Source organism: Podarcis raffonei, chromosome 13, assembly GCF_027172205.1.
Source record: "Podarcis raffonei isolate rPodRaf1 chromosome 13, rPodRaf1.pri, whole genome shotgun sequence".
NCBI classification, from domain to species: Eukaryota; Metazoa; Chordata; class Lepidosauria; order Squamata; family Lacertidae; genus Podarcis; species Podarcis raffonei.
Genome location: NC_070614.1, coordinates 40,380,730 through 40,394,237, shown reverse-complemented (window position 1 = coordinate 40,394,237; position 13,508 = coordinate 40,380,730). Strand labels below are relative to the sequence as shown.

Genomic DNA, 13,508 nt, shown 5'->3' with positions numbered 1-13,508 from the left:
CTTCTACATCACATCTAGTTGCAGCCCTAGGCAAGCCACTTAGACTGAGCCCTGCCCCCAATTGAATAGGATTTTAAAAATCCTAATCTAAAAGAGTATTGATGTACTTTGAAAGCACCCTATGAGTTGTAAGCATGCGTGTGCTAAAATGGGCTGTCACAATCCTGCATGATTTTGCCTTGCAATGGTTTGTTGTTTTGAACTGCAGACCGTGTAGTATTTTGGGAATCGGGCTGTACTTACAAGGTTTAGGGCTTGCTGAATTTTCTAGGGTAGAGGGAACGTTTTTGAAGGGAACACTTTGTAAGAAACTTTTTCGCAAGGTATGGTCTCAGCCCTCCTGAAAGTGGCCTGCTCACAGTGTGGGCTTTTTCAGATGAATGCTTTTTCAGCACCATAATAAAAACTCTCCACCCAGGTTGAAACACTCACAAGCGTAACGGGCTTGTGCCAAGAGAAGAGCCAGGCACAGGAGGAATTCGGGAAGGAAAACAAGCCCTGGAACACTCAGCCTGGTTTGCTTCTGCACCAGATATGTTGAGACTGCATGATGGCTGCGTGATGAACCTGGGCTGCCACCGTTAGTGTTACGCCCAGCTCTCCTGGCTTCTACAGCAACCAATCATGCAGAAATTAAGCAGGTGACTGTTTTCTTGGCATAGAGATAAAATTATAGGAAATGCTTCTCACATGCTGAGGAACTGGAGCATGACCAGAAAATAACATTTAAAAAATGAAGTCCTTACAAAACTTCAAATCATCCACACACTCTCCTTTTCAAAGTATCCCAAGAGGGAAGGAACAGCATACCTCTGCTGCATCTCCCAGCTGTGATTTTACACCATAACCTCAGCGGCAGGGCTACGTATGCTAGCGGTCAGCTTCCAGCACCCAATAAACGCCATGGAAAAAAACAGATGACAGCCAACCCTTCAAAAACAATGATACGGGACAGAAAATGGGACCCAGAAAGAACCCATTGGGGAAGGCGCTCCCTCCCACCCCATCCTAGACGAACAGGCTCTATAGTAATCAGGCTCTCAGGAAGTGGTTTCTCCCTCCCCTTCGCCAGTTCTCCAGACCATCTGGATGCAGTTAGAAGCAGGCGTTTCCTGTCCTTGGCGTGGAAAGGAGGTGGGGAGGGGAGGGACGGGGGCTAAGAGGCCTCACAATTCAGTGAGGCTTGATTGGCATCACAGGGCATGCAAGTGTAAATCCAAAATCCCAGCCCTCGAGAGCTTGCTCAATGGCCAGAGAACTCAATTGTGCAGACCAGACACATTTTATCCCTTGTGCCAAGAATCCTCCATTGGATGACACTGAAAAATCCCTCCCACCCATTAAGAGTGAGCGGGGTTAATGGTGAGAGACCCATTGTGGGGGTCTGGAACAAGTGGTTTGTTTGCAGAAGGCTGGCTCAAAAATGGGTCGCAGCCAATTTTGCAGCAACAAGGGTTGGTCACCTCCCATTTGTTCACTCACAGAAATAAGCTGAGGCCAGGTAGACGCTCCGAGTACCTCTTTGATGTCTGTATTTCTCTATGTACAATAGCTTATATGCAATATAGTTCCATCTATACAAATGGGCCAGGCTCCTCTCAGTGCTTCCACGTGTCCTGGAGAGAAGCTCCTTGATATCCTGCAAATTCCTGCCACTACTTGGTGGCATCAATTCTTTTTGTGCCCCCCCCCCATCTCTGTGAGATGGCTCACCTTTCTTCAGTTATACATTCATGCCCTTTTAACATCTCCTCCCAAGACTAGGATCAATTCCAGGAGCAGCTGCCATCAGAATGGCACTCTCAGAAATGTTGTATTTTTCAATCTGGGGTCCCTTCCTGATATGCTATCAGAAAGGGATCCTGCCCACTTTGAACATACTGCCGTGCCCAAGATCACATTGAGGCTGGCCGTTCTTTGTTTTTTAAGTGCTCTTGACAGAAACCCTCCTCAAAAGGGGCTATTGTTGCGTCCAAGCGGAATCTGACACCTGGTTCCTCCACCTTTCATCTTAATCAGGTGTGGAGAACCTCTGGCACTTCTGTCACTAAACTACAATGCCCACCATCCCTCAGCAAGAGTGGTCAGCAGCCAAGGATGATGGGAGTTGTAGTTCAGCAACATCTGGAGGGCCAAAGTTTCCCCACATCTGATTTAAATCCTCCCCCATGCCTTTTGGGTGGCAGCGTTTCCCCGGCCCTCTTCCTCCCTCCCTCCATTCTTTTCCACCCTCATGCAGTCACCTCCACCAACCTTACGCACACAATTGCTTTATCAAGTGGGGCGCTCACTGCCACATCACTGCCCCACATGCTTCCCCACTCCAGAAGTTGACCCTTTGACCGCTGTGAGGCCATTCTTTTGAGTCTCACCCTATTTATTCTCCTAGCACTCCTTCTGTCATCATACTTGGGTTTCCACTATAAAGCCAATATTGCGGTTATGTGTGTGCATGTGTGCGTGAGAGAGAGAGAGAAGGGGGGGGTGGAACAGGGCAGGAGGAGACAGAGCTGTAAATCCTTCAGCCCAGCTGGACCTCAGCACCAGAGCCCCACGGGGACTCCATCACCACCCTGAGCAGCTCCTCAGCCAACCTGTTAGGATTCCCAACGGATTGGAGAAGCTTGGCCAACACCGCGGCTTGGCAGGTGGGCCTTGCCACGTCCTGGAGAGTGTAAGCAGCACATTTCCGAAGCAAGCGGGGCCGGTTCTGCCGTTCAGCCAAGCAGTACACCTGGCCTAGAGTCTCGGGGTGCAGGAAGTCCCGGCACATGGCGTCATCAACCAGGGACTGGAGCTCGGGGAGGAGATACTGCTCAGCAACCGTGAGGATTTCTTCGGCTAAAGCGAAGGGGACCGAAACCCCCAGCACCGGGCAGGGTTTGCCACGGCAGCCATGGAGGAAGTGCGCGAGAGCCAGGAAGGGCTCGGGAGACACACCGCCCAGCCTCACGGTGGTGTGGCACGACTCTGCAAACCCTGTGCTCAGCATGGCACAGAAGACCTCGGAGGCGTCGCTGATGACCTGGCGCACGACGGGCACCCGGGTGCCAGAGTCCAGCTGGAAATACAAGTCGGCCTTGCCTTCGTCCATGAAGCGGCAATAAGAGCAAGGGGGCGGGGAGTCCAGGCGCGGCCTCTTGGAGGCAGGGGGGGACGGCGAGGGAAGACTTGTGGCTTGGGAGCCCAGGAGGAGGGAGAGGGAATCCAAGGCGTAGAAAACAAGGCAGGGATCGGGGTCCCGCACCAGGGCACCTAACAGGAGACGCAGGCCAGAGTGGTCCAGCAGAAGTTTCCGGCAAAGGGAATCCTTCCTATGGGAGACAAAGAAAAAACCGCTTTGTACCCTCAGTACCTTTTGCTGGATCCCAACTCCCCCTTTCCATTAGCTGAAAAATGAGAATTGTAAAATATCAGACCCCCAGCAGTAACACACACTTTCCTCTTTCCTCAGTCTCCACACTTCTCGCTTCTCTTTCAAAAATAAATCTCTCATACACTCTTTTGAGTGTCTTGTGGTTCATGTGGTGAGGAGTAATATACTTTTTTCCCCCATAGTTTCACAGTCAATACCCCCAAATTTCTGAATCTGGGGCTAAATAAAACCCTGAGGTCACTCCGTCCCAGCCCGGTGGCTGCTCCTCATTCAAGATGGCCGCCACCATTTTGGTAGCCACATGAGGAAGCTGCAACCACGCGAGGAAGTAAATCCTTTTTATCCCCTTCTCTTCATACCAGTTTGACAGAGCAACCTCAGACTTACCTGCAGATAAGCGGAAGGGCGAGTGCACAGGCCACCTGATCGGATTCGGAGCCCGACAGCAGCATGTGGGTGAGAACACCCACTCCATAAGGGGACTCCGCTTGCACACAAAGGTTCATCAGCAGCGTCTCTCCTGGGGGGAAGAGGAAGAATGGGTCAGAAATGCGTTCACCACACAGCGCCTCTGTTTGATGCGGCATCTGCATCAACTCTGAAGGGAGCCAGCCCACTTTTTGGCATCTGCCCTGCCCCCAACTGCCCAGTCAGCCTTTTCTGTATCGCAAGAGCTGCGGTCCCCCCACAATTTATTTCATGCTCCATTTTATGTCTGCAAAACATGTGGGAAGCAAAAGGGCTCTCTCTGATCTGAAGCCTCAACCCCAGCCTACGTCAGCTGGGGTGAGGTGGAGGGGACTTCAATTACACAGCGGTGAGGGGAAAAGTGGTTTCATACACTACCATAAGGGCTCTCCTTAAGGTCGCTTTACACGTTCCAACACTGAAAACCACTTCAGAGGCAAAGGCCTGCTGAGCATCAGCTAATAGCATGGCCTGTGGCAAAGACAGACTAGGAACCACAGTACCCCAACAAACCAACTGGCTTTCCAATGAGCCAAAGACCCACTAAAGTGAGACACCACAGTATCTTCAACATGAGAATACCTGGTTCAGAAGCCCTCTTTAATATGAGGAACCACTCAAAAAACAACAACTATGCAGGATTGAATTCTAATATCCTAGAACAGAGGTTCTCAAATCATCCTCAGTAGACCACCTTTTTGGTGGTCTCCTTTTGGGTGCTCCACAGAAGGGCTGTGGAATATCAATACTTCGCCCTCAACTCCTAGTCCCTGGGGTAGCTCAGTTGGTAGAGGATGAGACTCTCAGGGTTGTGGGTTTGAGCCCCATGTTGAGCAAAAAGATCCTTGCATTGCAGGGGCTTGGACTAGAAGACCCTTGTGGTCCCTTCAAACTCTACAATTATATGGTTTATTTTTCTGATGAGCCAAGCTAGACTTCCCTGAACTCTGTTCAAAAGCTCCCAATACATCCATTGCATTAGAAAGGCATTATCAAATGCCAACTGTAATGAGAGTTGTACATGTGGTTTGATGTACAGAACGCCCCCCCCCAAAAAAGGGGGGTTATTAAGTGGCCTTTTGAGATTTCCAGGAATGTTTTATTTACTAGTGGGGGGAAAGTTTAAGAACCGCTACGCTGGAATGCAGAGATAACAGAAAATCCACACACCAAGTTCCTTGAACCTCCTGGCGTCGTGCTCCCCGGGATCCAGGCTTCTTGGCTCCGCCTCTTCCCCCTCTTCCTCGGCAGTAACAGCCGCCGCCACCTGCTCAGGCGACACGCCAAGGATCAGCCAGGCATGGATGAGCGAAGCGCCGTAGGAACGCACAAAGGCCTCCAGGCAAGTGGGGTTGCAGGTGAGGCGATGCAGCAGCCGGAGGCAGCGAGAGGAGGGGACGGGGCTTCTTGTGACGTAGTGCAGCAGCCCTTGCAAGGTGGCCGGTGTCACCAAGCTACGGCTGGGATCCTCAGCCTGGGAAAAGCGGGAAAGGAGCAGCAGGACGGGGGCCTCGGGGGCATGGAGCTCTCTGTCGCCCCCGTGTGGAGAGAGGGAGAGCGGCAGGGCTAGGGAGAGCAGTGGGGACGGAGTCTCGCCAGCAGGACGTGATGCTTGAGGAGGTGGCACCTGCTCAGATGTTGACCGGAACTTGGCACGGCGTTTCCAGCAGGACGTAGGTGTCCTGTGCTCATCAGGAGAACTTGAGAGGCTCTGAATGCTCAGCTTTGGGGAGCTGGCCTCCTCGCTGGCTGGCGATTTGGCAATGGGCCTGGGGGACAGTGGGCTTTGGTCACTCTTGCTCGGAATCAACGCCATTGCAGCCAAGTGCGAGTTACTGGTCCCAGGTTCATTTTGGTCCGTTGTCAAAGCAGCCCAGGTCGACTGTTCCATATCTTCACCTGGTTTCAATGGATTCGTCAGCACTGAATTTGGGGCTGCCCCTGAAGACAATGAACAGGGCAGCTTCAACACGTCCTGTCCAGGGAGTCCTTTCTTTGGACTGGCTAGATCTTCCTCTTCTGATTTCATCAGCAGCCTCTTCTGCTGCTTACTCGTCTCAACCATTTCCAGCTCCTTGATCTCCTCTGAATCTGGCACCTCCAAACAGAGACTTCCAGGTTTGTCGAACACAGGCGATGCCACTGGGCACAGGCTCTGCTGTGGATATGCTCCATCTCCCTCTGCTGGGTTTAAGGTCTCGGTAGAACTTGGCTGACATGCAAGGGGCAAATCCAGTAATGGAGAATTTAAGAAATCGGGGGACTCGGCCCGGGACTGGGTTTTTACTCCAGGTACGGCATGGCAGGGTCCATGGAGTTCATCTTGCAGCTCTTGGTTAGGGCTGACACACCCTTGGACATCCAATTCAGAAAGGGTGGTGTCGGGGGACCACTGTGGAGAAAGGTCTCCTGGGCTGGCAATGTAGCCTTCAGAAAGAAGCCAGGATCTGCAGAGTGGATTGAAGGAAAGGCACAGATATAAGGGATGAAGTACAAAGGCAATTGTAGAGTTTGGGGTAGGCAGTGGGGAGGCCATGTGGCATGTGGTTGGTAGCCGTTAGCGGGTGCGAAGTGTTGGAGAAGAGTGCATGTATCAGCTTCTTGCCCACAGCAAGCGGACTACAGGCACCTGTTGTTGTGTGCATGACTCCGCTTTTGGCAGCCAGCTGCAAAATACTGCAAGCATCTGCACGTACAGCTGTGCGGTGGCACATGCTTGCCAGAGCCTGGAATCGAACACTGCAGGCTCCTGCTACTGCTACCACACGGCCAAACGATGGCATCAATAGGACATGGAAGCAAAACACAAAGAACATCTGGTGGCAGCAACCACAGCCACCCTCAGTAGCACAACAATCCTGGGGAACAAAGCAAGCCCGGGACACAGAACCCTAAGAAACTCAAGCCCCGTTTAAAAGCAAAACTATTGTTTAGTTTTCTGACCTGCGTTTCCAGCAGAGAAAAGTTTGAAAACAAGCTAGAAGTGATTCCGCAGAGCTGGCAATGGTTGGAGTAGGGCAACATCCCTGTCCAGCTCCTCTGACCCCTAACAGCCCACTAGCCCCCAATCTTGACACCTTTGCTTCTTTCCGTTTTTCACGGCCTTGCTAAAAATTTAGAAAAAGCTACACATTTAGATGTGACTAATTTGCACAAGACATTCCAAATGGGGTTTGTTTTGCTTTGCTGGTACAGAACTGGCATGTTCTGGGTATGTACTTCGCTCACCATAAAAAGCCCTTTTTTGAAAGGACATCACCTCTTTCAGCCCTTGCATAAAACAACTCCCTAGCTCAAGACATTCGTTACCTGAGGCTCTGAAAGCTGGAAGACTCTGCTCCAGGCGTGGCCTGCTCCCCACGACGCCCCTCTGCAGGTAGGTCAAAAGAAGCGGCATCCCTCTCATCTACCAGGTCGTCGTCCTCCTCTTCCTCTTCTTCCTTCCGGCCTCTCCATTGGCCCAGTGCTGCCAGCCTCCCAACCAGCAAAGGCACAAGCCCTCCAGCCTGCAGCACCTCCAGGGCCTCCTCATCATAGAAAAAGGCCACAAAGGCCACCACCACGCGATCGTGGGAGGAGCTGTGGCCCTGGTCCCGCAGCAGGGACAGCAGCAGCTCCAGCCCCCCGGCTTCTCGGACCCGGCTTCTATTGATTGCCTCTCGGCACAGCAGACACAAAGCTTTCACCAGAGGATGGAGGGCCATGCCAGGTGCCCCGGCCTTCTGGCGTTGCCGGATCTCCCCCACCAGCACCTCCACTCCGCCAGCATTGCCCACAGCTGGCCTCAGCATGCCCTGCAGACAGAGGTTGGACAGGGCCACCAGAGCAGTCTCCCGCACCGCCCGCTTCTCGTGGCTAGTCAAGGACACGAGGGTTGCCACGCCGCCCGCCAAGCTGAGCTGCTGCGCGCAGTCGCGGCTGCAGCCCTTCGTCAGCTCCAGGAGGGCGCGCACGGCAGCTGCAACAAGGGCGGCGTCATCCAAGGAGGAAGCCAAGCGCTCGGCAATGGAGCGCACCACCCCCTGCTGGACCAGCACAAGGCGATGCGCAGGCGTGTCAGCTAGGTAGCGCACTGCCCTGATCACACTCTGCAAGCACTCTCTGTCCTGGGAGGTTGTGAGGACCTGCACCAGCGGGGGCACTGCTCCTGTAATGGGAGATTTTTTTGGGTGGCGGGGTGGGGGAGAGAATGGAAGAAAAAGAAAGCCAAGTTATAGAGTCTCATATATTACAATTTCTCTATGGTTTGCCAGCAAACATCCAAGCCTCTCCAACTGGCCTGCCAAGTCTCAGCACTATCTCTCTCCACAACCACCCCCATCTTTTTCTGCTACTCTCAGCAGCTGCTGCAATGAAGGTGCTGTGAGCAGCAGATGCAGAGGACCTTAAAGGGCAGTCGCCACTTCCCAGGCAATTTTATCAAGGTAATATGCCACACCCTTCCAGGCTACTAGAAAAACACGTGGGTGATTTTTTAGCAGAGATGGGTGTCCATCTTACCCCCAGCTCCACAGACAGGAGCATAAAGAAAAGGGTTCTGTGGCCACATCCCTTTCTATTGAGAGGGCTGCCACAGATTCCAAAGCAACTCCTCCATCTGCATCTAAGTTTTAGAAGTTTATATGAACGTCTGCACTTGAATCCAAACAGAAAGTTGTGCAGAAGTTTCACCCAAATTACGGCACAATTCCCACCCCTCCTCTGTTCTCTGTCCCAGATAAACGAGGGTGGGGAGAGAGATACACAGAGAGAATTAAAACAAGTCTCCAACACGAAATACATTCCCCCACCAATTTTACCTAGGCTAAAAGAGAAAACTGCTAGCATGTTACCTAATTTAACACACAACCTGTTTGTAGTTTATCCACAAGTGACCAAATGCTCCACACAGATCCCCTATTCATTCTGGAATCCCAGTGCATTCTATCTGGGAATTTTGTAATACATGAAGACTAAATATTTTCAATAACGAGAACAAAGCTTCATGTTTATATAGTGCATTTCAAGCACTCAGAGTACTTCACAGACATTATTGGTGTAATCTTTACAACAGCTCAGTAAGGTAGGCCAGCATGATCCTGGTATTGCAGAGCAGGTGCCAAGAGTGAGAGTGCAGAAGTTTGCCTGGGGTCACCAAGTGAGGCTATAACTGGGATAAAACTGGGCAATTCCAGCTCAGATTCTTAGCACTCCCCTCCGCTATGCTAGTTTTCACCAGGAAGCTTCCGGTTATTAAGATATGGAGGCAATGAGTAATTATATAAACTCATGTCAGTCTAACATGTGGAAATGAGGAGCACCTCATTACGGAGGTGTTGCAAAGGGGCAGGAAGTCATAACATATGGACTGGCCCCCCACCCAGCCCCTCATGAACAAACCTGCCCTCCATCCCTACCCATTGCACCATCCCACTTCCAACCTGCTTCGTGAATGGCCTGGCAGTTTTCTGTGTCTACAGCCAAGTTGCCGAGGGCTCGTGCCGTCCGATTCTGGATGCTTTCTGCAGCAAGCGATCTCAGGATAGTAACTATAAACCCACAGATTGTGTGGGGGGGGGGAGCAGGAAGGAAGAGAGATGGAGAATAATGTAGCTGTAAAACCACAAACAACTTTCAGGGGAATAGCTGTGGTAGTCTGTTCCAGTGAAAAGCAACAAGAGTCTTGCGGCACTTTAAAGGCCAGCAGATTTAGCTCTCTTTGCTTTTTTTTTTTAAAGTTGGGTAAGAACAGCTGTTTAAAGAGGGTAGCATTTTCTGCATGATTCTACCCCCACCCTTTCCATGTAATACAGGCCTTAAGCCCTCAACCAGGAATTATCACATTTCTACACTCTATGCTCTGGTTATCTCCCGCTTGGACTACTGCAATGCGCTCTACATGGGGCTACCTTTGAAGGTGACCCGGAAACTACAACTAATCCAGAATGCAGCAGCCAGACTGGTGACTGGGGGCGGCCGCCGAGACCACATAACACTGGTCTTGAAAGACCTACATTGGCTCCCAGTACGTTTCCGAGCACAATTCAAAGTGTTGGTGCTGACCTTTAAAGCCCTAAACGGCCTTGGTCCAGTATACCTGAAGGTATACCTGAAGGACACTGAGGTCCAGCTCCGAGGGCCTTCTGGCGGTTCCCTCACTGCGAGAGGCCAAGTTACAGGGAACCAGGCAGAGGGCCTTCTCGGTAGTGGCGCCCGCCCTGTGGAACGCCCTCCCATCGGATGTCAAAGCAATAAATATCTACCTGACATTCAGAAGGCATCTGAAGGCAGCCCTGTTCAGGGAAGTTTTTAATATGTGACATTTTAGTGTATCTTTCATCTTTGTTGGAAGCCGCCCAGAGTGGCTGGGGAAACCCAGCCAGATGGGCGGGGTACAAATAAAAAATAATAATAATAATAATTATTATTATTATTATTATTACTATATACTGCAGTACTTACTCTACAGTGTATAGTGCTAAAGATTTATAAAAAGGTATGGTCTCTCTTGACAACCAGTGTAAACACTGCTTTCCAAATGCACAAACGCACGAGGTCTTGCTACTGCTAGGGGGAACCTCAATATAATCCCAAATCCCCAGGATCGTTGCTAGCTTCTCCTAGAGGGAAAAAGCCAACCACTTCTAGTTTGCATGTGTTCACTCATCTTAAAACAGCCCCACAACCTATGAAAGAACCAAACGGGGTAGAAGCTCAAAAGGAAAACACTGAACTTAATTTGCATTGGTTTAAGACAGCAGTTTTGCACCGTCCTCCATCGATGGAAAGACTGAGGCTTTGGCATTTACACGTTTAACGGCCAGGTGGCGCTGCCAGCTGCAAAAAGCAAATTACAAGTGCCTGCGCATCCTCAAGCAACTTCCCTTAAAGGCTTAGGCATCTCCTCCCACCGCAGCATTCAAAGGGTCACAAGTCCAACTTGAGTAGCTCAGGATGCCAAGACGTGTGCGCATGTTCCAGGCCAATGCCCTTTATTCTTATTACATTTATATCCCACCTTTCTTCCAAGGAGCTGAAGATGGCATGCATGGCTGTCCCCCCCGCCCCATTTTATCCTCACAACAAGCCTGTGAGGCAGAGAGTGACAGGCCCAAGTTATTTTATTTATGTATGTATTCAGTTTGTATACCCTTCACCCACAGATCTCAGGGCGGTTCATCCAATGAGATTCGTGGCTGAGCAGGGATCTGAACCCTGGCATTCCAGGTCCTATTCTGACACCCAACATCAGTCGGGCGTAGAGGTTAACCAAGGGCGACAGCTCATCACCCTTAGAACTGCACGTATGGCTTCAACCCTCCCTAGCCCCACAGGGTAAAGCCTAACATTAGCTGTGACTCCTGTGTTGCAGGGGCTTGGACTGGCTGGCCCTTCCAACAGTTCTGCGACTCTGTGATTTCCACTTGCCAACACTTAACGCCCTTTAAGCACGAGACTTTTTTTAAAAAAAAAAAACAAAAACTTAAGGAAATCCGAGCTACATCATCTTATTTAACGAGATGGGTATCACACATGACAGCCCAAAGTAAAGGTATTGGAGAAGGCAGAAAGGCCCAGAAAGTGAGCCAAAGCAGCTATTATTCCACGCGAGGATCCAATAATCCTTACAAACTCTGGGTGCGGGACCCCAACCTTTGACAAGTCAAGGGGGCCTTGGCAACAAGGCACCCAGGCAATTGGGGGGGCTGGAGGGCTGATTTGGGGGTCTTAGGATCCCACCTGGCGCCCCCCAAAGGTTGCGGGGTCCCCCCCGAACCAAGACTGCCGCGCCGAGCTCTCCCTTACCCCCAAGGGGCTACCTGGTCCTCCCCATAAGTGGGGCCCCCCACTTACCGAGGGGCGGGATCCCGCCCAGCTCGCGCACCTGGGTGCGGCTGGCGCCCTCGGTGCAGCAATTGCCTAGGATGCTGAGGGCGAGGTCCAGGGTGCGTCGCGGCCGAGGGGCGCCGGCCAGGACCCCCAGGAGAGGCCCCAGGCCCCCTCGGCTCCGGAAGCGGGCGATGCCCCCGGCCTCCTTGATGTGCTGCGTCCTGAGGGCCAGCAGGGCCCGGCCGAGGCCCGGCTCGGCGCCCTTCTGCAGCTGGGCCAAGCAGTAGCCCAGGGAGCCCCCCGGGGAGGTGGCCCCGACCCCGGCGCCCCGGGGAGCAGCAGCAGGAGGAGAGGGAGCCGCCATCTTGGGAGAAGCCCCTGCCAAAGCCGGGCGGGGGAGGGGCGGCGGAGACCTTAGAGCGGCCGGACCCCTCGGCTCTGCGGGAACTGTAGTTCGCTCCCCATGAGGACAAAGGTGCGCGGGGGGGGGGGTGCGAAGACTATAGGTCCCGAGATATAGCCCGAGTCCCCCTCCCGGGCCAAGGGAGGCGCGTTGCGTGACGGGAGTTGTAGTCCCTTTCCCACCTCCTAGCTATAGACGTTATAGGGAAACGTCGGGAGGAAAGACTGCAACTCCCAGAAGGCAACGCACCACGAAATGGTTGACTCGGGGAGAATGCAGCAAGGCACGACGGGAAAGTATCCCGGACTGCGCCGCGCGTCGTTTTTGGCGTTCGCAGCCGTCAGTTTTTCCTGTTTTCCTGGGGAGAAATACGCGAAAGTTGTGTTTTCATTGGTCGTTCCGGGCTTCAGATTTAACAAAGTGTTATCTTAAGTGCTTGCATTGGAGCACCGTGGCTTTTGCTCGTTCGATTTAAGTTTTAAAGTGTGGTGATGAAACATTGCATCAGCTAAGTAGTTAATGGCTTACACACTTAAGACGGAAAGTCAAAGGCGAGGGTTTTAAAAAAAAAACACCGTCCCGGGAATTGTGTACAGTAGTCTAAATTTGGACAGGGAAAGAGAAGACAACAAAGGGAGAGGAGAGTCGCAGAATAAAGTTCCGCTCTGGTCACGGGGCTTTACTTAATGTGGTTGCTTCGATATTTATATTCAGGGTTACCCTTTCCAAGGTGACTTACTATATATTTAAAAAAAACACCAATTAAAATCATGTTACTTTTTTTTATTTATTAAATCTATATCCCACCTTCCAAAGGAAAATAAAAAGTTATAACCGGAAAATCCTCACACATATAACAATATGATAGTGGTGACAAATTAAAATAGCAGCAGAATCAAACAATGCAGTGACCCCCCAAAAGCAGCAAATGTGTATATATGAGTGTTGGCATCCATCTGTCTTGGGAGACAATGGAAGAGTGCACCATCGAGAGTAAAGTCAAACCCAAACTGCTGGAGAATTCCAGCGCCTGCTCTGGCTGTCGAGACCAATGAGGGAGGGAAATGCTTTATTGCAGCTGTGGCAGATGAAGGCATCCAGTATAACTGATGCAGGTGCACCATGCCATTTTTTCTCTGCTCCTCCGGTGGTCATTTCTCTTCTGGTTACTGATGTGGCTATACAACTTGTCTGTCTGCAGGGATTCCCATACAGTGGGGTTAATGTTGCCAGACTTCATCTCACTCTTGCAGACATCTTTGTAATGCAGAGTTGGTTGGTCAACAGGCCTGGTCTTCCTGACACAACACAAAATCTTCCTGACACAACGCATACGGAAGGCACTGAGGCGTCGCTCCTGACCGCTGTAAGTTGCCCACAACCAACTCAAGATGCAAGCTTGGTAGATCTTCATCTTGGTATTGATCATTCTCCCAAACCCTTTTGGAGAGG

General features: G+C 51.5%; 1 protein-coding gene across 1 annotated transcript; it reads right to left on the bottom strand.

Annotated features, from left to right (window-relative positions):
* Positions 1–1,515: 1,515 nt before the first annotated feature.
* Positions 1,516–12,206, bottom strand: ARMC5 (armadillo repeat containing 5). Its single transcript, XM_053363461.1, has 6 exons — positions 11,678–12,206; positions 9,265–9,372; positions 7,154–7,991; positions 5,015–6,291; positions 3,764–3,896; positions 1,516–3,314 (listed from the first exon to the last, which is right to left on the bottom strand). Exons 1-6 carry the CDS (start codon positions 12,015–12,017, stop codon positions 2,522–2,524), a joined length of 3,489 nt encoding a protein of 1,162 aa, XP_053219436.1. The 5' UTR covers positions 12,018–12,206; the 3' UTR covers positions 1,516–2,521.
* Between the last annotated feature and the right edge of the window lie 1,302 nt (positions 12,207–13,508).